Source organism: Podarcis gaigeae, assembly GCF_964106915.1.
Source record: "Podarcis gaigeae genome assembly, chromosome: 6".
In the NCBI taxonomy this organism is placed as follows: domain Eukaryota; kingdom Metazoa; phylum Chordata; class Lepidosauria; order Squamata; family Lacertidae; genus Podarcis; species Podarcis gaigeae.
Window position 1 is genome coordinate 28,361,003 of NC_139682.1, and position 27,962 is coordinate 28,388,964.

The following is a 27,962-nucleotide window of genomic DNA, read 5'->3' on the forward strand; positions in this document are numbered from 1 at the left end:
TTTGTTTGGACTCACTAGGTTCGTCTTAATTTTAATTAAATGTCACAAAGCCTTACACTGCAACCCTGTGCAAGCCTCATTTAGTTATGGGACTTACTTCCATTTAGGCAGGTAAAAGGACTGCAGCCTAACAGAAAAAAATCCTATACATAAGTCCCATTGAGTTCAAGGGAGCTTACTCCCAGGTAAACGCATATGCAGGGGCATATGCTGTAGGAGTTTTTGAATGAGTTGGAAATTGCAAGGGGACATCTGCTTCAGGAAAGCGACATTGAAATGCACTGAGCTGCTGAAATAAGCATCCTGATTCTGTACCTAAAGAAGCTCAAGTCTAAAACAACGCGCGCACAGCCCTCCCCTAAGAAGAGCAACTCTCCGCTCGTTGTTAGGCCGGCTTTATTTTGTCCCGCTTCCCTTGCCGTCGGTCCTCGGGAAGTAAAGGCTTCCTCAGCCGATGGGATTCTGGGAGTTGTAGTCTCTTCACCCCAGCCCGCTCTGTAGACGCCCAGCTGTAGGGGCGAGCCTGGGAACTACCGCTGGCATAGGCCGGTGTGTCCTGCCGCTAAGATGGCGGCTCCCTTGGTGCTGGTGCTCTTGGTGGCCGTGACAGTTCGGGCCGTGCTGTTTCGCTCCAGCCTGGCCGGGCTCATCTCGGAGAGGGTGGAGGTCGCGTCCCCTTTAAATGCCTGGAAGCGAGGTGAGAGGCCTGAGGTTAGGAGGGGGCGGCAGGGGGGGGGGTAGGCGGCGGGAGGTGGGCATCTTCGCCCGCTCCTGGGGTGGCTCCCTCGAAGGAGGGGACCCCAAGCCCTCCTCGTGGGCTGCCTTCTGACGGCCGGACCCAGGACCTTCGTGGGAAGGGGGGTGGGCGATCTGCCGCCGCCCTTCGACCTGTGCCCTGGTGCTAAGCTCTTCTTGGGCGCGGAGAGGGTTTCAAAAAGTGCACCCGCGGGAGAGGTTGCCAAAAGGGCTCCTCTTCCCATTGCATGGCAGAAGCCTTTCTTCGCATGGAGAACAGTACTGTAATTAATGGGGGGAAACTTCACCGGTTGAATTTCCCCCCCTCAATTTTTTTATTGATTTTCCCCAAAAAATTTAAACAAACAAACATAAATCTCAACCGTATTTAAACCAAACTTAGTAACATTGTTAAGTGACTTCCTCGTATCCCCCTGGTTGAATTTCAGTGTATATCATTTTAACGGTTTTCAAAAACCAATATTCTTATAAAATTAACTTAATCACTTAACATCTTTCTTTCTTTCCAATTCAGCATTAAACATATTAATTCATCACATTACATATTTAAATCCTAAGCCTATCTGGTATTTGCAAGCATTTCCAATTAATTTGTTGAATTTCTTTTTACCTGTTCTTCATGTCCCAAGGGCACAGGAGCCTGCAAAGTAAACGAAACAAAAAGAAGTAACTCTGTTTTCTCTCTGTACAATTAATGTCTGCAGAAAAGGGCCACGTGGTGTAATAGGAAGAGGGCTCTTCTGAGCAACAGAAAACAACCTGCTGAGCTCTAGTCAACTGTTTGCTGTTGTTAACGAGTTACAATTAAAGCCATTCAAATTTCTTTTTACTTTATTTCTGTCCCCTGTTTCCCCGTGATCAAATACCGCATAAGGCGTATATAACATTCAAGGGGTGTTTACCCAGCTTCTACCATCAAAAGAACTGGTAGCTAAAAATATGACTTCTCTTTGTAAAACTTCTGTTATAAAAGAAATAATAATTTGCTTTCTCTGTGTTAGTTAATAATGGAAAACTCTGGCAACTGGAAGTATGTCATCTGACAACCAGTAGTATGTACCAGTTATATCAGGCATAGGCAAACTTCAGCCCTCCAGATGTTTGAGACTACAATTCCCATCATCCCTAGCTAACAGGACCAGTGGTCAGGGATGATGGGAATTGTAATCCCAAACATCTGGAGGGCTGAGTTTGCCTATGCTTGAGTTATATGAAATGCATATGTATGTATGCATGTATGCGCGCGCGCACACACACACACACACACACACACACAAAATGGTCAGCAAAATTTTCAAAACCAAAAACAATTCAATTCAAAATGCTGTTTTTGACCTTTCAAGCGCATGCGACAGCAATACCTGAAGGATCACCTCTCCCCATGAGGACCACCAGCCCATGTCCTGCAATCATCATCAGAGTGTGTTCTCTGTGTGGCCCACCTGAGAGAAGAGTGGAGGGTGGCAAAACAAGAAGGGACCTTTTCAGTGTTGCCTTGCCATCTGTAGAATGCTATTTTCAGGAAGGTACTCCTGGTGCCATTTCTGTCAGTTTTTAGGTGCCAGGCTAAGACTTTATCCTTTGGTTAATTAAAGTTGTCTCCTGTGGTGGTGCTCATCAATTAGTGGGATGGGTAAGACTTTGCCCATATGAATTTATTCTAGAATGAGAATTTCTATGTCTTGTGTAGTTAGTCTTTCAAATTTACTCTGATTTTTAATTGTTTATATATGCTGTGATTTATTGTTGTCAGTGTCACTTTAAGACTCTTTAATGTAAAAAGCAACTCGTGAAACAGAATAACTAATAAAATAACAATACATAGGATATGTTTAAGTGGTGAATTTGTGTTTAGATCTATATGAATGAACCCTCACTATTTTCAATCTTGGGCATTTAAACCAATAACAGCGATTTTGCATGTTTTTTTCAGTGGTTGAGGGGCTAGCCTTACTTGATTTGGGTGTGTCTCCATACTCTGGTGATGTATTTCATGAAGTAAGTATGCAGTGGTTCATTTTTATAAAATATATAGAAATGCTATTTATCTTGGAAATTCTGAAGTCAAGAGGGCATGGTAACTGATGTAGAGGGTCTTTGAGACACTGCACAGAATCCTGTTACTCCCTTCTCACTTCTGATAGGATGAGATGGGATTGGCTGGTTTTAACATTTTGGCATAATGCTAATTGGTTATTTCTGGTGATTTGTTATCCTTGGGCAGAGCAGAGGTTGCATTGTTTTTGTATATTTTAATTGCTGCAAAAAATTTTTTTAGAAAAGGGTATCTAATAAATTTACTGAAGTTATATGTGCACATATAGTTAGTGTAACAGGGCAATCTTGGGGTTGGAAGGGTTGTCTGCATCTTTCATATCCTCAACCAGCTTTTCCTCAATGTACTGTGGAAGTTACTGAATATCTGAATCTCAAGTAACTGATACTTTTGCTCTGGTTCGCAAGTAATTTATTCTTTTATTCTGTTGTTATTCACTCTGGAAGTTTATTTTCAATTGAAAAGACTGCTATAAAATATTAATTAAAATAAATGAGCCAATACAATTCCACATTGTGAGTGAGAATTGCATACAGGGAGCTCACAAAGATCTGCTCAGGACTGGTCCAAGACTTCCTGATGGCAACCTTTCCATGTACAGTACATGAGTTGCCCAGTCTGACAGCTGAATTTTATTTCAACACTGGTGATGGTACAATGCCAGCAGTAGCAATTTTAGGGCAGTAGGCTGGCTTAGGAGTGCAGGCCAGACCATGTGACACACACAGCTCTGTCTTCCTATATCCTGCTGCTTCTGTCTGCTCCTCAGAACTTGCCACCTGAAGTGGCTAACTTACTCTTACTCTGCCTTACATTTAGAAGACATCTGAAGGCAGCCCTGCTTAGGGAAGTGACATTTTAATGTATTTTTAATCTTTGTTGGAAGCCACCCAGAGTGGCTGGGAAAACCCAGCCAGATGGGCAAGGGACAAATAAATTATTATTATTATTATTATTATTATTATTATTATTATTATTACTCTACCTAATACTAGGGTTGGCCCTACTCCCGTTCCTCTGATCAACTTGATACAAGGAAGGAAACTCCAGGGGAGTTTTTTCCCCCAGAAAGAGTTTTCCATAATTATAATGGCTATATAAACTTATTTTGGATGGGAAATCGTATTTGTCCAGTGTAAACTCAGAGAATTTGTTGTTATTTGTTAGCCTGAAGAAGGCAGTAGCTGACCTAACTATGCATTATCATTGGAGCATGACTAGAAATGTAAAAGCAATTGGTGTTTGCTCCGTAAGATAAAAGGGATGCAGGTGGCACTGTGCGTTAAATCACAGAGCCTAGGACCTGCCAATCAGAAGGTCGGTGGTTCAAATCCCCACAACGGGGTGAGCTCCTGTTACTTGGTCCCTGCTCCTGCCAACCTAGCAGTTTGAAAGCACATCAAAGTGCAAGTAGATAAATAGGTACCGTTCCGGCGTTTCCGTGTGCTGCTCTGGTTCGCCAGAAGCAGCTTAGTCATGCTGGCCACATGACCCGGAAGCTGTAAGCCGGCTCCCTCAGCCAATAAAGCGGGATGAGGGCCGCAATCCCAGAGTCGGCCACGACTGGACCTAATAACTTGGGAGGGGAGGCAGGAGATGTTCTCCACCTATTCCCATCCCCAACACTTTCAGAGTGTGAGGGATGCTTGCTTGCATGATATTGAAGGGCAATTGGTTATTTGTTTTGGCGTGGGGGGCAAGAAGAGGGGCACAAAAGAGTTATCCTCCCCTTTCCTCAATGCTTGTGAGTCCCTACTTGTAATATTAAAGGCAAAGGCACAGCTTCTCCAAAGAGGAGGCTGTGGGGCTGTTCGAGTTGCCTTTGGGAATAGCAGTCCTCTTCCTTGCCCTTTTTTGCCCATGTCAGTACAGCGTTTATACCAGGGGTCAGCAGACTTTTTCAGCGGAGGGCCGGTCCACTGTCCCTCGGACCTTGTGGGGGGCCGGACTATATTGGGGGGGGGATGAATGAATTCCTATGCCCCACAAATAACCCAGAGATGCATTTTCAATAAAAGCACACATTCTACTCATGTAAAAACACCAGTCAGGCCCCACAAATAACCCAGAGATACATTTTAAATAAAAGGACACATTCTACTCATGCAAAAACACGCTGATTCCCGGACCAACCGCAGGCAGGATTTAGAAGGCGATTGGGCTGGATCCAGTCCCCGGGCCTTAGTTTGCCTGCCCATGGTATATACCCTTGTGGAGCACTTAACAAAGTACGCAGGAAGTCAGGAGCAGTCATAAATGCCACAGCTCCAACATCAGCCATGGCTGCAGCATTGGTCGAGTTGCAGTAGGTTCCTAGCACAGATATGAATGATAGGTGGATTAGTGGCTCTGCATTACATGTCATGCCATACTCTGAAGATACCACAGGTTGCATTCAACTAAGCTTTACTCTGAGTAGACCCATTGAAATTCATACTCATCACTCATGTAGGTCTATTAATTTCAATAGGTCTACTCTGAGTAAATGTTAACTTAATGCATCCCTAAGTAACACGATTATATGAAGCTAAAGTGTAGACTTTGTGTCATTTCCAGGAAATAGTTTGTGTGTGTGTGTGTGTGTGTGTTGCTTTGATTTGAAAGCAGTTTGCTCAGGTTAATTGTATTTCTCTCTTTGTTTCCCCCCTTAGACTCCACTAATAATATACCTCTTTCATTTCCTGATTGATTATGCTGAGCTAGTATTTATGGTAAGTATTGATTTCATTTTCATCCACAGCTCAGTTGCCTCTCTTTCAGAGCTTATTCCTTGTTTTATTGAGCATGTACACTCCCCCCCCCTCTCTCTATATATATAGTACTCTTATAAATTCATACACACATACACACACACACACACACGTGAATTTCTAAGAGTACAAAATACAGAACTGAAGAATAAAAAAGAAAAAAGTGAAAGAAAAAGAAGGGGGAAAGGAAAAAAATTAGATATCAACCCATAATTAGACATCAACCCATAATTGTTGTGAACCGCCCTGAGACCTCCAGGTATCGGGCGGTATATAAATTCAATAAATAAATAATTCTGTTCCATCGACTTCCCATCCATCCTTCCATGGCTCCCGAAAGTTTCCCATTCCTGCTGCATATGCAATTTTTTACCTAACTATTGAAACATTCAAATTCTACAGTACAATTTCCTAAACAAAGTGGTAGTTGTATTTTTTCCTCCAGAAAGCTTTTGATTATATGATACTCTGTTGACATGTGGCATATCCTAGAATGCATTAATTCTATACATATTTTTTCCTTTAAAAAAAGTTAGCATGGGATGTTTGCTTGCCAAGAAAGATAGAAGAAGTGGAGAGTTTATAAATCCCAGCTTTATTGCTTTTTTATACTGCCTTAGAGATAGTGAAGAATCCAAAAATTAGTAATTTTCCATTGCTTTTCCTGTTATTAATAATTTCCTACCAAAAGCAAATGCAAAGGTCTGGTGACTTCAGTAGGATTTCGCCCATGTTATAATATTGGAGTTACAATAGTGTTTGTGCGCCAAATAAAAAAATGATCAGAGATGTGTCTAATTTTGCTTGACTTCGTGGCATTCCTGTCACGGCCAAATTTGGATTATACTTGCCCTTACCTGTTTCCTATGCATAGTGGCCGAGTGAGATCACACCTTACTTTCCTACATCTGATACCTCTGGGGTGTCCATTTGTGGGTGTCATGTCTGAATGTGGTGTATATGTATAACATTCATTGCATACAGACCAAAATGACATAGACTCTGCACGTTGGGCCTATATGCATTGCATTTTACAGGTGTGCACCATACTTGTTTTCTCAGTTGTGAAATTGCTGTAAAATGCTAATCTTAATTTACCGTGTGATAGGGGTTTGCTGCTTCACAAACAAATACTTCTGCTATCTGGTTCCAGTCTTACCTGAATTTAAAAAGACCCACCTGTGATAATTTTTTCTTCTTCGTTCAAAGTATCAGGTCACAGCTGCAATTAACACACAATTAACATGATGGCGTGGATGAGCTCTGAAACAGAGTTTGTCAAGCTGTTCAAACTTGTGTGGGACTTGATGAATGAGCTCCACTGTCAACTAGGTTCTCAAAATGCTCCGTTTCCTAGATCCTTCCAGGGAGATTGATGAGCCAATAATATTGTGTTTTACCTGGGACTGCCTTTAAATGTGATCTAGAAACTTTCATTGGTTCAACATAGGGCTACAAGATTGTTAACTCTGGGACTGGCTGATATGATCATATTACACCAGTATTTTACCATCCGCGCTGACTTCCAGTCTGTTTCTAGCCCAATTCAAAATGCTGATAGTGACCTTTAAAATCTTAAATGGCTTTGCGCAGATAATTTGAAGAATTGCCTGCTCCCTAGAGGCCTTTCTCTGGCTTTTCTGCAGGTACTCCCACCAATTGAGGTTTGGTGGGTGACTTCCAGAAAGAGGAACAGCTATGGAACCTCATTTCTGGACTATCCGCCGTACTGCCACCTGGTGCCTGAATTGTGGGCTCTTTGGTGCCAGGCAGATACCTTTGTTTTTTTCCTCATTTTTTTTCAATCTTAAAATTTTCAGGACTTTTAAGGTCTTTTGAACTGCTGTTGTTTCTCATTGCCAGTTTTTAATCAGTATTTATTCTTCTGCTGGCTTTATACTGTTTTGGATTTTATGCTTATGCAGTATTGTGGTTTTTAAATTTTGTCTTTTTACTGTAACCCACCTGAGGGTATACTGGGAATTTTACACTTGAGATGTATATTTTTAGAACCCAACTTATTTCTGAATTTTATGTTGCTTTAAACTGTTCTTAATAACGTGTCTTAATTGTTGTAACCTGCCCTGGAATCTTGGGGTTAAGGGTGGCTAGTAAATTGTAGTTGTAGTTGTAATAATAATAATAAATTTATAAAATAAAATAAGGTGCTGTAGAAATGAATTAAAAATATATAAATCAACTCATTATAATTTAAACTTACAGGTAGAAAAATACAATTTTAACATGTTTTTGGCCCATGATGTTTGCATTCCTGAACATTGCAAATTGCCTCAGAAGCTGATGTTACTTTTTAAAAAACATTTTGTAAAGTAACATGTTTCATTGTGATCCTTTACAATCTCCAAGTGTTTTTCATTAATATTGGTGATATTTTTTTTTCAGATTACAGATATGCTGACTGCTGTTGCTCTCTATTTGGCCGTTCAGGATTACAACAAAGTTACGGTAAGTAAACATGTGTCATTTGTTTATTTGTTTATTGTCCACATTGATAGGGCATTTGCTGTGTGTTGTCTTCTCTTTCCTCATTTTTCTTTCTAATAAGCATTTTCTTTTCTTGTTGTGTTACCCACCTGCTATGTGGTGTAATTTGTATGAATATCTGCTCCCACATATTGAAATTTACTGTCACAGATCTTCACAATAGTTACATTATTTCGCAGTCATTGAGTACTGAAACCACACAGTATCCCTCTCACACACAAAGAGAAAGAGAGAATAAGAGGGAAGCAGGACAATAATTGGGCAAGAGAGGGCAAAAGGCTGCATTTGACTCTGCTCATGAGCTCCACTTTTGTTACGTTGCTGCTGGATTTGCATCCAAATGCATTTTTGCAGCATGATGTTGGAGTGGGAAATTAGCCTTTCTTAGGCACGTGGCAATACCTGACCCACTCTTTCAGTTTTTTCAATGCTGACTGCAGTGCATGCCTCATGTGCAGTAAGTAGGCAGTGCAAGGTCATACAGCACTCGCTGCTTTTCTTGCTGTTCCCCTTTGCCTTCCCTTTGCATGAGCTGTGCTTAAACCAAGAAGCGTTTAATTGACTATAGCTTCCCATTTCATCCAAACTGGGAGACTATAGTTGCCAGTGCCATAACAATCCAGGACATTAAGTCCTGGTTTGAAGTTGGGTTAATATTCTAGCTTGCTTGGAAGCTGGTGACCATAGTTTCCCAGTTTGAACGAAAAATGGGAAACTATGGTTAATTAGAGATGTTATGGTTTGTTTGCTCACAACAGAAAGCAGAAAGGGACTGTGGGTGCAGGGGGGGAAATATTGTAAATATTTTGGCTTCAAGGTATTATTGTCCCAACTCAGCCTGTCTAGTCTAGTATTCCAGCAGGACTGATTAATCCATACCAATCCCTTTGAAATACCACTGAATGGAATATGAAACTAAAAACCCTCTCTGGAAAGGAGAGGATAATACTTTCCTTATGGTCAGTAGAAGAGATCCTTAATATAGACTGATATGCCCATTATCTTGGTGAATCATTTTCCAGTACAAATAGGAGGCAGAGACACACAGTCAGTATCCACCCAATAAATCTCAATCTAGATTGTGACTTGACCTTTTCCTTATTAACTCATGAAAACTGAAAGGAAACTACTGAAGCTGTAATTGCTTGCAATTCAAGCAGTTTTGAATGCTCTCTTCTGAAAGGTCAGTATTGATTTATCTAGCGAGTGACATTTTAAATATATAATTACATCAATATATTTCTGAAATTGTCCTCAAATGAATCTGATGCAATGTTCAGGGGGGAAACTGCTGTGGTTTGTAGATGTTCATGTCACGCAATATACGGTAGTTCTGCCTGTGAAAAGATAGTAACAAAAAAATCTAAGTACTAAGTTTATAAGTTTTGGGCTATGGTAAAAAGAAATTTTCTTCAGGCAGCACAATAATGAGGCTCAGTAACTTATACAAATACAGTGATTTGTGACATCTCATTTTTCTTTCCTATCCAGTTTAAGAAGCAAAAGCTACTAATAGAACTGGATAAATATGCACCTGATGCAGCTGAGCTTATTCGGACCCCCATGGAAATGTACTATATCCCTCTCAAGGTTGCACTGTTGTAAGTATTGCCTTCAGTGGGTAAAAATCTTCTAATACACAGAACGTTTGTTATTACTAATTATATTGGCTTGGATCCAGAGAAGTACTAGTGGAATCCTGTTCACACAGCTGGGCTTTCCTGTCTCCTCATTCTGCCAAGCATTCCATCTCCTAACCAGCAAACTATGGTTTGATTAAGACAGGAAATAATGAATTATGCCCTGTCCACGAGGGGAGGAGAGGCTTGGGAAGGAAATGGCATTCAAGCCCACTGCTCATTCACCGTTCTCAAAACTATGTTTTGGAGCATTGTCTGCAACACAATCATCCTGTCCATTCCAAAGATGCACAAGACTGTTATGGTTTGTGGTTTCCCCCTCTCTTTCCCCCCAGTAACCATTTCTGCCCTTTCCTTCTTGTCCCTCCAACAAGAGGGAAAGAGGATGAGCTTCATGAATCCAATGAATAGTGTACTACCTTCTGCTAAAATTGCAGGCTTCTTTCCCAAAACTACCTTCCCAAGCTTGACTTTCAGAAACAGAGAATCTCCCCTTCCTCCTGCCCTGATCCAATTTCTTGAAGGAGCTGCCTGGGGCCTATCCCAGGATAGCACCCAAGGAAAGGGCTTTTAACTCACACACCTTATCTTGCTGTGTCCTTATTTCTAATAGTTTTATTATAATAGTAATGATTCACCCAGAATCTCACCTACTGTGCAATAATCTATCTGTGTTTCCCTTTTGAGCCTAGTGAATATAAACAACTGAATTGCTTATTTTTTTAAATTAAGGAACTGTATCTTAAAATAATTAAAATGAACCATCCTCTGGAAGATATACAGTGATGTGTGTGTGGTTTTTAATCTTGTAATCTCTCAACCACTCTAACTCAGCTGTGTTCAGGGCTTGCAACACTTCCCACAGAGCCTGCCACCCACACAGTTGCAATTCAGCCCATTGTAAGTGTTCTCCTGTTAGCACGTAATAGTCCTTGAATCATTTTCTGTGTGTTCCCTTGATTTCTTTAATAAAACCTATTCAGTGGCAGACTGTATTTTTTCTTAAAGGTGTTGCATGCTATTTCCCCCCTGTTTTTACTGTTTATCCATTACCAAATGTGGAAGCACAAGTATTAGCAATTGTACATTAAGAAGTGGGGCCTCCATCAAGGTGTTGCCGTGTATACTCATCTCTCAGTAAGACTGCTTCTGTTCAGTGTGCCAGCCAGCCATGTCCTCTTCCCCCAGGCCATTCCACTCAGTGTTTCCCCAGTTTTCTATTTTTCTTTTCTTGCAGACAATAATTATTCTCTGGTTACTGAACATGCTCAGTCCTTACTGAGCTTTTCTGGGAGGGAGCTGCCCCTTTGGGGTCTTCCTGTACTCTGGCAAGACTCAGGGTTTCCCTGCGCATTTTCATACCCCCCTTTTGTTTCTCAGTGACCATTGTTGGCTACAACAATGTTTTCATATTCTGTTGGCAGCCGCCCAGAATGGCTGGGGAAACCCAGCCAGATGGGCGGGGTATAAATTATTATTATTATTATTATTATTATTATTATTATTATTATTATTATTATTATTATTGCATTCACCACCTGAATTTACAATTAAAGGGAATGATAAATGATAGGTAGGTGAAGTCTCAAGGTCTGAAAGGCTCGCAGCCTGACAGTGCAATCACATACACGTCTGCTCAGAAGTACATCCCACTGGCTTCATTCCCAGATAAGCGTGTACAAAATTGTAGTCTTAGTCAAAAAGAATATGCATAAATGAAAGAAGAAATGCATAGGGGGAAAGGGAAAACATAATCTTTCTAATACTTCATCAGCCTGGTTCCCATGTAACGCTAAGCCAAACCATGATGTATCTTACATAAGCAAACCTTGGTTCCCAAAGAGAACATGGTGGCTACTCTGGTCCTGCTCTGGCCCTAGGACTATCATACTGTGAGCTAAGCCATGCTTTGGGTTAGGGTTACATTTGACAGTGGGCTGATGGTTTATCTCCCCCAGACAAACCATGATTGCTGAATCATAGGAAACAAACTTGGCTACAGCTCATGGTTTGTCTTGAGTCACAAACTCTGGTTCAAATGTAATACTAGGCCAAAGCATAGCATAGCTCACAATAGCGCAGCTTCAGCAGCAAGACCGGTGGACGAGCAAAGCAGCCATGACCTTCTCTCTAGGAACCCACACATTTGCTCATTCACACTACTAAACCATGGTTTGGCTTAGTTTTGTGTGCAAAATGAACCAGTTTAAATATATCAATCCAGCCCTTTCAAACTCACATTTTTTAGTTCTGCTACATATAAAGTTTCCATTCCTCTACCCATCCTAATCTCACCCTCTGCCAAACTCACTTTGCATACAAAAGGGCAGTTTCCCCTATTACATCATCATGCTTCCGAATGAGATTGCATTTTAAACGTACTCTTCTCTAACATTCTCCTTTCCTCCTTAGACTCTTGTAATTGTCTTGTACTGTGCTGGAAAATAGGTTTGTCTGCAAGGGCAGTACTTAACTTGGCAGGGTCCCAAAGGTACCATTTAAGTTCAGGGTCTTGGATGACAAAGCATGCGCAACCCAGAAATAAAAAAGAGATGGCAGAATCCTGATTGCTTGGGGTTTGTTTTAACTCCTTATCTGCAGCTGCGTATTTTATACAGTGCCCTTAATGTACAGAGTAGCATAAGCAAAAAGAAGAAGTACAAGTCTGTACCCTAAGCAGCTTATAACCTCCTTTTGATGAAGGAGAAGGAAAGGGTGAATGTGCAAATACAATTATGCATACTTAAGGTTTGTATCGGCTGGGGATGCAAATTACAGGGTTACGCCAAAGGTTTCACAGAAGAGCTAGGTCAGAGGAGGAAATGGAAGATAGAGTAGACATTCTGGGACCTTGACTTTGCGTTTTTGCTTTTTTCCAGTTATCTCTTAAATCCATATACTGTGATGTCTTGCGTTGCAAAGTCCACTTGTGCCATCAACAATACCGTAATTGCATTCTTCATTTTGGCAACGATTAAAGGTAATTGATCTGGGGGAAACAGGCATACCTCTCAGCTTTTCTTTTTATAACAGTTGAAAAATGTGCCACTTTAAATGCAGAAAATAACTGTGTGGTTGTGTCTGAGCTGTCAGGCAAACCAGATTGCAGATAGGTTTGTGGTTCTGCAGTCTTTGATGTCACAACTGAAAACCTTTTCGGTTTGAAGGCCACGTTTGCTTCTGGGCAGCTTTCTGAGAGCCACATTGCCAGTTGTGGGCGGGGCCAGAGGCAAAAATGGACTTCCGCTTGCGCAATGGGTCTTCATCCCCCCCCCCACACCCTACGTGCCCCCTGAAATTGGCTTGGGGGGGTGTAGTATTGTCAGGTGAATAGCACAAAGAGGGAGGAGAGGGAAGACCATTCTATCTGGCGATTGCAATGCTTACGTGGAGGGAATGTTTGTCTTAGCACCCTTCAATCTCCTTTTTTTGACCAAATGCTTCCATTTTAGAAGCCTGTTTGAGTATGGAAAGTCTAGTGATTATTAGCTGTCGCAATTATTTTGTTTTCCTGTTTTGCAGGTAGTGCCTTGCTCAGTGCTGTATTTCTGGCCTTAGCAACATACCAGTCCCTGTACCCTCTCACCTTGTTTGCACCAGCCGTTCTGTATTTATTGCAGGTAAACATTCTACAGAGGCAAAAGCTATGTTTTTAATACTGCTTCTCCTATCAACCATCAGCAAACAGAAGCTGATACAGCAAGCACAAACTGATAGGTACCACAATGGCACCGGTTGCCAACAGTTTGCAAGACTTCCTTGGGGGGCAGACGGCTCAAACTGGAAAGCAACCTGCAAGTTGTTTTTAGCTCGCCTTGGCTGGGACAGAGCACTCTTCCATTCTCTCGTGGCCAATGTTACTGAGCAAATTGTGAAACGCCAGACATTTGCCTGCGCTGATCTAGCTAAAGTGGGGACAGTTTTGATGACTGTCTTTTCTTCTGAATCAACTAAGTCTAGGAAGGCCCTGCAGTTGGCTACAATTCTCTTTCTTGCCCTTCTGTAGAAGATGACAAGCATCTGACTTCTCTTTTTCTGAATGTTGATCTGAGTCCCTGAGGGAGTCAGATGCATTTGCAATCGTTCATGTATCTACACAGCCCTGCAAAACAGATTAAATGAGGTTCTCATTCAGAGGGCACAGGATATTTTCCCAAGATTTGGGGATTGATAATAAAATTTTGCAAACCATTTTTTAGTGGTTTTTAGCCCATTGTTACCCTACCATTCCCAGATATTTAGGATTTTGCACTATTATTAAAATACAAGCGCCTTCTATATTACAGGCGCTCTTCCATAAATATGCAAACCCTGATCTGGAAAAGGTGGGGTTTTTTCATATTATATGTTTCCATTTCAAAAAACTTACTTTGTGATGTTGTTTCTCCCCCAATAGCGTCAGTTCATACCAGTGAAAATGAAAAGCAAAGGCTTCTGGCTTTACACCATGCAGTATGCAGCTCTGTATTTGGGAAGCCTGATGGTGATTATTTGTCTCTCATTCTTCCTCCTCAACTCTTGGGATTTTATTCCGTCTGTGTATGGTTTCATGTAAGTAGAACTTGCACTGGATCTATCCATCTATAAAACCACCGTCCCCCTTAAGAGCTTCTTGTTGTACTTGTGAGTTCAGAACACAAAACAGTAGAACAATTAAAATATTGAATTAAGCCTCCTGTTGTTAAAAGATACGTATGTTTGTTCAATGTCATGTTAATTAGGGGTGATTCATTGCTGGGTGAATAGCATAACTTCATTTATCTGAATGGTTTGGAAGATAAACAGTTTGGAAGATGGTTTGGAAGATACTGGATAAACAGGAGCTCAAGTAAATTGATGTACAGTACTTATTATGTAGCGCTGTGCTGGCATTTTAACTGAGGAGCATGCAGTGATGTTTGGATAACACGCATTCATAAGGCTGAGATTTGTTATAATAGAGATCCTGTAAATTAAGAGAAGCTGTGTTCAAAGGCTCTTTAAGAGCAGTTGTGTGCTTCCCATAGACACCTGATTGGCCACAGAGAGAACAGAATAGTGGACTAGATGGGCCCCTGGCCTGATCCAGAAGGACCATCTTATATTCTTAATTCAAGTAGTCACAATTCCTGGAGAAAGCCAATGTCTAAGAGGAGTTTAGATTATGTGTGGGTTAAACATGGCTCAATGTATTAAATGCTAACAAGAAAGGAAAAGCAATAAACAATACCCGATGTTGCTCTGCTTGTTGCATCCTTTAGGTAAGCATAGCTTCTGATACACAGTTCAGTCAGTAGGGCGTGAGACACTTAATATCAGGGTTGTGCGTTTGAACCCCACATGAGCAAAAGATTCCTGCATTGCAGGGGGTTGGACTACATGACCCATGTGATCCCTTCCAACTCTGCAATTCTGTGATTCTATAAGGAGCACTGCCTCAAAGGCACCAGTTCTTTGGACAGGTTATACAGTATGTGCTTGCACACAGTGGGAAGGTGAGAAGCCCCACAGCCTCCAGATATTCCAACCTGAAATGTTAGAAATGGAAAGATGTGGAACTAAATGTTTGCCCCCAGTGCATTGTGTTGTTGTTGTTGTTCCTCAGAGTCATTATTGTTTACCTAACACAGGACAACGATGTTCCTTGAATAAGCCAATAGGTGTCACTGTTTTCCCACAGAAATAAATTTGTGGTTGAAATGGAACTGCAAATGTCATAGTGAAGATAATGGGGGAAAGCCTAGCTTTGGGTGGGTGGGAGAGGCAATGCTTTGTTTATTTTTTTGTAAAAATATATGTATTGCTTTTCAAACCAAATTGTTCCCCAAACAGTTTGCAAATATATGTACAAAAAGCTAAACCACAGTTCAGTGTTATAACTAGATGAAAAACCAGACCTTTTAAATAGTCCAAAGTACTGCTAAACCCAGCAGAAACTGACATGAGTGTGGCAAAAAGAGAGAGGGGGGGGAATACAGACTAGCTGCTAAAAGCAGCAGTAAAAAGATTGATCTTTAAGGCCTGTTTAGAAAGGATGGAGCAAAAGGATGGAGGCTTCCTAACTTCATATAGAATTGAGTTCTAAATTGTGAGGCCACAGCCAAGAAGTCCCTATTCCATGTTCACAACAGCCTATCTTTATAGGTGGGCACCTAAGTGGGGCATCTGAAGCAGATTTTAAGGCGGGGAACGAGGTCCTTTAAATATAAGCTGGGTCTCAAACTATTTAGGGCCTTAAATGTCATCACGAGCACTTTCAGTCAGGCTCAGACACTGGTATAATATGGGTGTAATATGCTCCAGCTTCCCAGCCACAACCTGTGGGTGGGCAGTTATATTTTGCACCAATTGAAGTTTCTGAACCATTTTTAAAGTCAGTCCCAGGTCTTTGTAATGTCTTTGTCTTTAACATGCTGCTTTTACTCTCAATTGTTCGTTGATCTACTGTTCTACTAAGCTGTATTTATACTCCCTGATTGTGACATTGTGCCATCCATTCCAGCCTTTCCGTCCCAGACCTGACACCCAACGTTGGCCTCTTCTGGTACTTCTTTGCTGAAATGTTTGAGCACTTCAGCCTCTTCTTCGTGTGCGTCTTTCAGATCAACGTCTTCTTTTATACTATTCCCTTGTCGGTGAAACTAAAGTAAGTAGACTCTCTTACTCTTGCCTCTCTCTTTGTTGCTGCTGCTGCTTCCTCAGTTTCTGCTGGCCAGGAGTGTTAATTTTTAATGCTGCTGACAAAAGCTTTTGCTGTGCAAGGTGGTGTAAAACCATCACCAGGAGTGATCACTGTTCTCTTCGGGGGGGGGGGGGGCTCTTATTGCTCACTTTAGCTTGGCTAATCCTTTTTGAACATCACTATTATTCTTTTAGCTGAAGCTTGGTTTAACATAATGCTGTGCATGTAAGAGAAAAATGTGCTGCATTCCGCATAGCTGGCTTAATGTTTCAGCCAGAATCTTCAACTGCTATCCATGGTGCTCACCTGGACCATGAAGCCATAGCATGTTTACACAGCACATGCAATCCAATTTAAATGAGATGGAGCAAACATACGTAAGTTTTTCTTACAATTCTGATGCTGTGCTTACAATTGAGCCTTATTTGTTGTATAAAAGGGACTCTGCATATAACAGCAGAATTATTCAGTGTTGAGTTTGAAGTTTTAATTTAACTCCTTTATACCTCCTGAGGAATAATGGTGTAGTTAGGGTTGACAGTGCTGTGTAGCTCAAAATATGATCCCCTTCCCCTGGCAAATGCAAATTAAATAAAGTGACATAAACATTGCTTTGTATGCATTATTTATTTATATATTAGAAATATTGCGTCTTTCAAATAATTTGGAGCTACAGAGGACGTAAAAGATTCGAAAGTATGGATGAGGTTTCATGTGTCGCAACCTGTTGTTACAAAACTATACACAGGCTGTTTCATGATTTAACTTCATTTATTGTTATTATTTAGGTATCTGTATGCCTCTCAAGTGGGTGGTTTGCAATAAAAAAATTAAGATATTAAAATAAAACTTTCATAATAACAGTTCAATCTAAAAATCAGAGTAGTTATATTATGCTTAAGAGCCTAGACTGTTCAGAATTGTTCAGCTCATAAATGTGCCACTTTGTCAATCTGTTTCATGCATCTTATGAAAGCATCTTGCTCGCAAAATAAGTAAGCTGTCTCTGAGGCGCTATCAGAGCATTGCCATGTTGTGCATTGATTTGTTGACCGTGAGTCAACAGAGGCAATTTGGTGGGACAGAGGGTGCATGTGGGGGCAGAAGGCAGAAACCCCACTGTGCAGGTGGAAGTCCTTATGCAGGGCTTCCGCTGATGGGACTCAGGTGAATGCTTCCCTCTGCAGCTATATTTTATCTGTATAAGTGCTGAAAATGAAAGCTATGAGATCAAACTTGAGAAATCACTATACATAGTTGTGCAAATCAGAACTTAAAGTCACTGTGGGTTTTTTTACTTGTCCTTGGAAGACCTGGGTTAAAATATCCTGGCCTCAGCCGTGAAATTAGCTTGGTAGCCTTGTTATCTCACAGGGTGGTTGTGAAGATATAATGCAACGATGCCTAGGAAATGCATAGAAGCCTAGAAGCCTCCATTATTAAGTAGCAGTCTTGGGAGATCCATTTTGTCCTTCTTGGTTGGAGTCATGCCACACTCTGCCTGTCCCATGTGCTTGCAAAGCTAAGAATAGCATGGAAGGGATTCATGTGACCCCATGTTGTGACTGCAGTGTGATGGCACCGTAGTCTCTCTCAGTTTGAAGGCACCGTCGTCTGTCCCTTTCACACCATGTTTTCACTTCCCAGCAACTGTGATCAGTCTGATTTTGCCCAGATATTTCAATCTAGTTTAATATCTCCTTTCCTCATCAACTGTAGCCACAACACATACTATAGGCCCAGTTTCACATGAAGTTATTCTGAAAAGGGATGCGATTGCCATTCAGTTTGTAGGCATCAACTTTGCCCTGTCGAAGTCAGAAGGCAGCCATGCTTCTGCCTGCTTCTTGCACAAGGACTCCCAGCGTGATGTATGGGAGGTAGAGCAATGGAGCCAGGCCATGAATCTTAGCGGGTGGCCTTGGGCAAGTCTCTCGGCCTAAGTTAGCTCACAGGTCACCCAGCTTGCAATTTATTGTGAGGATAAATCGGGACAGCTACATTCACGCCACTCCTGAGTTCCTTGGTGGAAGGGTGGAAGATTTATTTTATTTTTCCATTTCCTCCAGAGAGCTCAAGGTGGCTCTCTTCCTCCCCATTTTATTCTCCCGACAGCCCTGTAAAGTAGATAAGACTGTGAGAGTGGCTTTCAGTCAAAGTAGGGATAAGAAAATGTTCTGTCAGGGCAAGGATTGCTCATTGTGCTGTAGAATGTTCTCCTTCCTCTCTGTTCCCCCTAAATACATTCTAGGGGTTCCTTCAACCCTCTGGAGAAGATTTGGGTATGACACATGGTTCTCATTGGTGGAGGAAAGGGAGGGGATCTTCCTTTGTACAAGCAGAAATCCTTGTGCAAATATGTGGAAAACTGTTCAGTGACTAACCCAAGGTCACCCAGCGAGCTTCATGGCTGAGCAGGGATTTGAACCCTCATCTCCCAGGTCCTGCTCGAAGACTTTAGCTGCTACACCACACTGATGCAGCAGTCAGAGCTTCGTGCATTGGAAGGGTACAGCATAAGAGTTTGCCCCTCTCTCAGACTGCATTGCTAGACTCTGAAGTTGTGGTCTTTCTGCACGCATGCATTCTGCTGCCTCTGTCATTGTCTACACCCAATTATGTCCACCATGTTTCCTTATGCTACCAAACCTGTACTCATGTTGAGTGCATATGATGTCATCTAATGAAATAATGGTGGCAATACGACATAAACTCATAGCTAGAGTGTATGTATCACAGGTGAGGCTAAACTATGTCTGAATGCTGGAAGAAGGAGGGGGCAGATTTTGTATTTTAAATACTCCTGGTGGCAGGGAGCACAAACCACAGAAGGCTAGGCTCCATCCTGACATGGCAGATTTCCCCAGGCAAAGATCTTTGATGCAGGGAGTGTTCCAACATTTGATTTCCACCCCAGTGTGAAATGGTGCTATCCCTGCCTAAAGGTTTTAGTTTTGCTGTTAGAAGGCCTGCTGGTTGCACTGATAGAACAGCAGCCTCTGCCGTTCCTGCAGCATCTACACCATCCAGTTATTTACAGCCTTTTATGTTTCCCCCCTCTAGGGAGCACCCCATCTTCTTCATGTTTGTTCAACTTGCCATAATTTCCATCTTCAAGTCCTACCCAACTGTGGGAGACATTGCCCTTTACATGGCCTTCCTTCCACTCTGGAGCCACCTGTATCAGTGTAAGTGATTTGCATTTTATTCTTTCCCCTCTGCCATCCCTAATCCTGTCGTTTTTGCCCACCTTGGAAAAGCCATTAGTGACTGTCGTTCCTTGTTGGAAAGCGAGTGTAAAGTAGCATTTAAAACGACAGAGGAATGATTCAGCCAAAGTTCTAAGACCTTTTGATTTTAGTAGGAGAGAACCAAGGACATGCTTATCTTTCCCAGTGAGATCAATGGAATTCAAAAGTGATTCGTTTGTACTGATCTAAAATTGGACCGGAGTGTGTATGTGTGTGTGTTGCATCTCAGAGCTCTGGCATTTCATCACTCTGGCTGTTCAGCTGCAGCTTGCAATTGACACTTGCTCTTCTTCTTTCTCCCTCCCTGTATGTGTGCAGACTGAGAATAAATCATTCTTCAAGATGGCTTTAATTGCCTGCTGTGATGACGTTGACAAATTCTAGTGATCCAGCCTCTTTTCACAACAGGAAGCATTTGTTTTTCTTCCTGCAGTGACTTGCTTAGGGGCAGGTTTTGTAATCTCAGTCATTCAGCTGTGGCTGACTGTTTTGGATTAAGAATTTAACCTGTTTCTTTTTTAGTTCACTTTTGAGTTCAGCCTGGATACTCAAGCAATTTTGGTAGGATCAAGTATCATGAAATCTACTGATAATTAGTTTCATCAGAATGCATAAAAAGAATTTCCAAAACTCCCCACCCCCCGGTTTTACTTTAAAAATGTTTAAACTGGCTTGTCAGTGAATCGCCTTGGGTATATATATATTTTGTTAAAAGGCGCTATGTCGATACCAGAAGCAAGTAAGTAACTTGAAATGCTTCGCCAACAACCAATATTAGTTATGGGAATTGTCTTGTGCTGGCATGACTAGTGTGTCTGAAAAGTAAAAAAGGAAATGCTCTGAAAAAGCTATACAAAATGTTTCATTGTATTTTAAGACGGGAAAAGTTTGGTCCAAATTTAGCTTTCCATTCAGTCCCCATCTTTATTTATCTTCCAGTGTTATTGCTTAGACTTTTTGTATGTTGCACCTGCTAAAATAAAAAATGTGGAAGCGATGGGGTGGTGGCATTGGGAAATGAGTGCAGAATAAGCCTGTCAAAGCTTTCATGTGACACAGGAATTGCAGTTAATTATTTATTCTAACTAGAGGGATTTCTATAGCAGCTGTCTCTGGAACAACCCTCTAAATTAGTATCTGCCACCCTATTGTAGTTGGTATGGTACAATGCCAAGGACTCATTAGTATACCAGCTAACCACTTTTAATGACGCCTCTGCTTTTTGTTGCAGTCCTCCGGAATGTCTTCATCCTTTCCTGTGTGCTCATTGTTTGCTCCCTGCTCTTCCCGGTTTTATGGCATCTCTGGATTTACGCAGGAAGTGCCAACTCAAATTTTTATTACGCCATCACTTTGACGTTCAACGTAGGACAGGTTAGTAAAACAAGGTGGTGGGTGAGGTTTAAGTAGCCCTCTTTTAAGTTCCTTGTAACAGATTTTGTACTGGACACAGAAATCAAATGTCATAGGAATCTTGGCATTACAGCAATAGGCTAGAAAGTGTTTGTGTGCGTGCATGTGTGTGCGCGCATGCGCATGTGTAATATCTAGTGAAATCTCCAGAGTCGGAGGGGGATGTGTAAGATTTCATTGTTAAGTTGCCTCACACAGTTCCATGCCTGTCCCATGAGCCAGAGCTTAGTTGGAGAATATCTCCTTTGTATACAGAAGGTCCCAGATTCAAACCTCAGCATCTCCAGGTAAAGTCTGGAGGGACACCTGTCTTAAATCCTCAAGAGTTGCTGCCTGTGCCAGTTTTGACAATACTAAGTGGACCAATGGTCTGTCTCAGCATGAAGCTACTTCCTAAATTCCTATAGAATGCCTGGAATAAATTAAATAATAATATAGTCAGGTATGCTCAGTTTGCATAATTTATTCATGTTTTCTCGGTGCATATTTTATGTTTAGCGCAGACAGGGCTGCCTAGCTAGCATCTTAGCTTTGAAAAGCGATTTGTCAAAATGTGTTCATGTTGTGTGTTTTGTCCTGCATCTCCTGTCTCTCTTTTGGTCGTCCCAGATCTATACGGCATAAGAACAAAAACGGGGAAGTGTAACTGCAGGATCTTGTTATCTGAATGCTATTCTTGTACATTCTGATTTGGGGCATGGCAGCTTAGAAAAGCAGTTGCTTTCCCTTGTTATGGGGTGGATTTTTCTATTTGGCTTGCTAGCTGCCTGGACCCATCTGCTCTTATCTGGCTCACCACATTTCATTGAGTAGCCAGGAGTGCTCCTCTATTACTAAATGTTGGGTCACCAGGAATGGGAGGGGGCACCACAGCAATCTTGCAATTGCTTTAGATCTCCTTCTTAACTGTATTGCTCACTGTGCTGGAGTTTCCTGTATCAGAGGTTCCGAATTTCCTTTGCATTAAGCAGATTTTGCTGTGAACTAGTAGGGAGCGGGGAATTACAGATGTGACTGTGGGCCTCCCATGATTTGTGCATCCTTGCATGGTATGTAAGCTAATGCCAAAGGGGTGTCACATAGTCATCTTTTGTTCTCCTTGTACTCAGTACGTCAAGGTAATAATCTACTTCAGTGGAGATTTTGGCTTCTAGACTAGGTCTCCTGTTACTCCATCTGTCTACTTTAATTGTATATTTCATCAAATGAAGCAACGCCCCTCTCCAAATTTCATCATTGCATCTATTTCTGTTCCAACAAAAACAACTAAATTTCTCCCTATTGCTGATCTGCTGTTAGCTTCAAGATAATTTCTTGCAAAACAGTTTGGTTTGATTTTTCTCCTGAAAGGTATTAAATGATCATTTTAATATTAAAAAGGACATATAGTTGCTTTGCCAGTCTCTGGGGTTGGCAAATTGGTCATTTACACTGAGTATTCTTCTAACTTGGGCTTGCTTAGGAAAAAAAAGCTGATATATTAAAGAAATTAGAATAAAAACTGTTGTGAGTGTTTGGTACAAAGGCAGAGGAGATCGTTAGAAATACATCACTTTCAGGAACCTCACTGAGGCCCTGAGATATTTATCCAAACTGCAGCTTTAAAGATATGGGTTAATTAGTGAAACAACAATTTTTCTGCAGTCCCTAACTGATATGTAAATACACAGATTGTTATATACATACTCTGATCAACCTAGTTATCTGATTAATTAAATTTAATTGAACTGCATATTGTGTGCATGAATCTTGTCAATACCAGTATTTAGTGAATGTGTGGGACTTACTGTCTGATAACTTTTACACTAGAATCTCTAACTTGAAGAGACAAAAATGACTGTGTTCCTCCATCCCTAAACTGCCTATGACATAGGCTTAGAAATAGCAAGATTGCAACACAGAGTGAATTCAGTGTATACTTGTCCACTTTTTACTAGCTTTGTAATGTCTTTTTTAAAGCATTTATTGTCTTTGTAACCAACTAGCTCTCCAGTGGTTCTTGCTTTAGATGCAAGAGATTCTGGGTTTGAATCCCATATGGGACCTTGAATTGGAAAAAAGAGGGTCTAAACCTCTAGAATTTGGGGAGGGGCCATAGAGCACATACATTGCACGCTAAAGGATCCCTGGAATCTTCATTTGTGTTGGGAAAGGCTCCTACTTTAAACCCTGGAGAACTGTTGCCAGTCATTGCCTATGCTACTAAGCTATAAGACGGCGTCCCATGGTCATTGCAAAGATAGCTAGCGGGTTTCTTAACAAATTAAAACAGAAGTGCTCTGAGGACCAGTATGAGCCTGCAGGCTGGACAGAAGTATTTGGGAAGCTGTGCATTCCCAAATCCAATTGCAAGAGTAATTGTTTGTTTCTGCCACTATTCTGCATCTCCTCTAGCAGCCTGAGCCTAGATATGCTTCCGCAGTTCAGTGGGGATATTTTCCACGGAGAGTGTACCTTGGATTTCAGCCTAAGTTGCAATCCTTCACTTTGTCCAGTATGTCTAAGGCAGGGTTTCCCAAACTTGGGTCTCCAGCTGTTTTTGGACTACAATTCCCATCATCCCTGACCACTTGTACTGCTAACTATCAACCTCCCATCAACCTCTGGGGGTCAATATTGACCACTTTGGGAAACCCTGATGTACATAAAAGGCTCCAGGTTTCCATGCAGAAGGTCCAGATTCTCTAGGTAGCGCTGGGAGAGTTACCAGCACAAAACCCTGAAATGCCGCCATCAGTCTGTGGAAACAGCACTAAAGTAGATGCTCTGATTTGGAATAAGGTAGCTTCCTATGAAGATTTTTGTGAGCCTTCAGCTGCAATCTGGAGTTGTGCAGTCCACGCTGATTTATCGTCTCATTTGCTGTTTGTGTAAACTAGTTCAGAGTGTTAGGTTTCCATGGGGGGAATTCAAGTTCAAATCCCCATTCAGAGTCACTCCACACTGTATGTGGCACTGTTTGACAGATGACTACTTTAGCCCTTCACCGCTTGTCACTAAAGTTTCTGGGAATCCACATCTCCTCTTCATCTTTTGAGTTTAACCACGGAAAACCGGCAGTATATAAATATGACTTAGAGCTGGATGTATTTAGGTCAGGGATGGGAACCTATAGCTCCCATCAGCCCCAGCCAGCATGACCTCTGGGGGGGGGGGTTGTCCCTGGGTCCCTGTCCCTGTCCTAGTGCATGAATGTTTATGTTTAAAAGTGTACCTTGGAAATTGCAAGCTTTTTGGGTCCTCTTGGTTTCTTTTGCTTGAGTAGATGGTTTTCTGCACAGATGGTTACTTTCAGTCTCCTTCATGCAGAGTGACAGGTGTGCTGTCTTTTTGAATATTAATTGCAAGAGGAAGAATTGGGTCAAAATGAAATGCTCCAGGGGTCAGGTGCACAGCACACTGGAAGCCATTAAAACATTTGCTGCTGTGCTGGAGAAATATAAGGTGCCTATGTTCTGAACGCAAATAAGTGTGGGGGACACAGTTCTGTCCTGTCCACTCCCCAAGCTCTCAGCCTTCATGCTTCTTTTGCTGGGTGTGGACTGTAGCAGCCAACTGTAGCAGAAAGGGTTAGAGAAAAGGGTGCGGATAAATTTTTATATTTTTAAAAAATTGCTAAGACATGTTGGCTGAATGCATACGTGGTTTCTATTATACCTTGTACTCTCACAAACTATGATGCGACAATATATTTATTCATAGAATGATAGAGTTGGAAGGGACCCAAGGGCTATCTAGTCCAACCCCCTGCAATGCAGGAATCTCAGCTAAAGCATCCATGACAGATGGCCATCCAACCTCTGCTTAAAAACCTCCAAGGAAAAAGAGTCCACAATCTCTTGTGGGAGTCTGTTTCACTGTCGCACAGCTCTTACTGTCAGAAAGTTTTTCCGAATGTTTAGTTGGAATCTCTTTTCTTGCAACTTGAAGCCATTTGTTCGAGTCCTACCCTCCAGAACAAGCATGTGACAGCCCTTTAGATATTTGAAGATGTCTCCTCTCAGTCTCCTCTTTTCCAAGCTAAACATGCCCAACTCTTTCACGTGCTCCTGGTAAAGATTAGTTTCCAGACCCTTGATCATCTAGGTTGCCCTCTTCCACACATGTTACAGCTTGTCAACATCCTTCTTAAACTGTGGTGCCCAGAACTGGACACAGTATTCCAGGTGTGTTCTGACCAAGGCAGAATAGAATGGTACAATTACTTCCCTTGATCTGGACGCTATACTTCTGTTGATGCAGCCTAGAATAGCGTTAGCTTTCTTTTGCTGCTGCATCACACTGTTGACTATTGTTAAGCTTGTGGTCCACCAAGACCCCTAAATCCTTTTCACATGTACTGCTAGTAAGCCAGGTGTCCCCCATCCTATATTTGTGCGTCTGGTTCTTCCTGCCTAAGTGCAGAACCTTACATTTCTCCCTATTGAAATTCATTTTGTTAGCTTGCACCCAGTTCTCCAGTCTGTTAAGGTCATTTTGAATTCCCCCGGCTACACTTTGATATGTCACTGAGTTCTAAAAAGAAAAGGCATTTAAGGAGGATTGTTTATAGTGCTTCTTCTGAAGAAATTAATCTTCCTAGGAAATCAGGACATTGGGTAGCCTACAGGTCAGGAGTTGCTGGTCTCTTTCAGCCTGAGGGTTGCATTGGTTGTTAGCCACAGAATCTATGGCAGCTCTTCTCAGAACAGATTGAGTATTCCAGAATAAAATTGTTAAGATAATGCAGCATTGTTGGGTTTTTCCTTACTGCTTCAACACACAACCTGGCTATTCTTGAGTAGCTTTATCACCCTTTTGTTACTGGTAATGTTTTTATGGTTTAAAAGCCTTACTGCTATGCAGGTTGGCTTGTGTCTATAATAGTTCAGTAAATCTAAACCAAATAAACATTGATAGTGTAAAGTACAGCATGTCTTGGTCTGGATGTGCAGCCATTTTGTTCCGAATGAATCAGGTGTCACTCCTGCATGTGTTTTCTTCTCTTCCCCTGCAGATCTTGCTCATCTCAGACTATTTCTACGCCTTCCTGCAGAGGGAGTACTACCTCACTCATGGAATCTACTTAATTCGAAAAGACAGGACAGACCCCATGCTGGTTCTCAAATAAAGTTGGCATCTGATGCGACTGCGGGAACAGACAACGGATGATACTTGGGAAGGGGTGGGGAGATACCTTTTTTTGCGTATGGTGAATGGGCTCCTGTTTGGGGAATAACCAATTCAGTGCTGGTACAAAGTGTGATGCAGAGAGCATGAGAACGGGTTGAGAAGCCCACCTAGGTGACTCACAGCCGCATCAGAATCTTCTTGTCACCGCTGCGAATGCCACTCATTAGTTCTGGATAATTCCTCAGGACCTGGTGAAATGCATTTGAACTGACACCAAGGAGGGGTCTTGAATCCAGGCAAGTGACAAGGCCATGGGTGGTGATTTTATTATTATTATTATTTCTTGGGGAAAGTCCTGGGAATTTTCTCCTTGAGGAAAGGAATAACTTCAGCAAGTGTTTATTTGGTTCCTCTTGCTGCTCTGCTTCCATTGCTTGAATTGGCAGCTCGTCTGCCTGATGTACAGGGATCTTTGTGCCCTCGGGAGAGAATGGGCAGCTACTCTTTGACACTTATTCTCCTTGCACTGATACTGGAAACTGGGAGGCCCCAAGTATTCTGTGTGCAGTTTTGTGCTCTGGACAAATGGTCAGTTTGATGTGCATCAGAGTGGAGCTGCCCAGTGGAGCTAGACTGGGAGACATGGAGATTTGCATTCTGCTGCTTGTAACCCAAGAATTCGGAGGACGTTTGGAGGAATCACCAGCTGGATCAAACTTGTTCACTATGGACATGCAAATGAATCATTCACGTGCAATCTTAGGAAAATGAAAATTAAGAGTTACAGAAAACCCAAAGTGAATGCATATTGACCAGAGAGGTCATGGTTGGGCTACACAATCCATTCAGCTCTTAAGATTCATAGGAAAATTATTCTTCCAATCTCTTCCCAACCTAAGATTTGAGGCCAGAAAGCACAAAAGTGGGAGCACTGTTAATGGAATGTTTGGGCCCAACAGTAGTTATAACCATTACATATTCTACCCAAAGTGTTACTGTTTTAGTAGGAGAAGCAGTAAATTGTGACTGTATTAGAAAAGCAGCTATGCAAAAATGGCTACCCCATCCCACCCGCTTTTAATGCTTGTGTGTTCAGTTGGTTCACTTCCCTTCAGTAACCAAGAGACAGGTATTTTTGTTTGGAGATGGCTGCTATTTTTAACTCTTCTAACCCAGCACAGCTACAGCTAGTTTCTTTCTCTGACATTTTAATTTTACCAATGGTGTGGTTCCCTCACCGGGTAGCCAAACGAGACCCAGGAAAACTCCTAAAGCCCAAAAGAGGCCCAGTGACAAAACCACTCCACCTTTATAACTATAAGCAGAAGAGATTAATTTCAGACCCACTGAATCTGCAATTTAATGTCCCCTCTGTCATTTTTTAATTATTATTTTTTTTGCAAAGTTGCTCTACAGGCTATAGCTTCCTTTCTCTTACAGTGTATTAAAGCAATCTTTCAGAAGGGATTTTTAAAAAATGAAAATAAAAAAGCTTGCCTTATTAAATTGCACTTTTAGTGATTTTCTAGAACAGGGGTGGGGAAGTTCAGAGCCAGGGGCCTTTTTGGAATGTGCCTTTGAATTCTGATGAGCAAGAGTTATTGTCTGGATGGAAGAGAGAGGTGTGTGAAACTAGTCTACCTTACAAAGGCAAAATTTATATTCATTGCTCTGTCCACTTTTTGCCTGTGGCCCCACCCACCATAAAATGTGGCCCCCGAAGGTTGCCAAGAAAGGAATGTGACCTTTGGCTGAAAAGGGTCCTCCACCTCTAATCTAGAAGACCTCCATAACAAAGTGACTTTTATCTAGGCAGGG

The 27,962-nt window shown here is 41.7% G+C and overlaps 1 protein-coding gene across 1 annotated transcript; it reads left to right on the forward strand.

The window, feature by feature from the left end:
• The first annotated feature begins 482 nt into the window (after nucleotides 1–482).
• On the forward strand, nucleotides 483–27,650 carry PIGU (phosphatidylinositol glycan anchor biosynthesis class U). The gene is made up of 12 exons (XM_083746287.1): nucleotides 483–697; nucleotides 2,690–2,754; nucleotides 5,464–5,523; nucleotides 7,966–8,028; nucleotides 9,559–9,668; nucleotides 12,587–12,687; nucleotides 13,230–13,327; nucleotides 14,104–14,258; nucleotides 16,189–16,332; nucleotides 19,432–19,556; nucleotides 20,851–20,993; nucleotides 26,029–27,650. The coding sequence occupies exons 1-12, from the start codon at nucleotides 568–570 to the stop codon at nucleotides 26,140–26,142; spliced, it is 1,308 nt and encodes a 435-aa protein (XP_083602413.1). The 5' UTR covers nucleotides 483–567; the 3' UTR covers nucleotides 26,143–27,650.
• The last annotated feature ends 312 nt before the right edge of the window (nucleotides 27,651–27,962 follow it).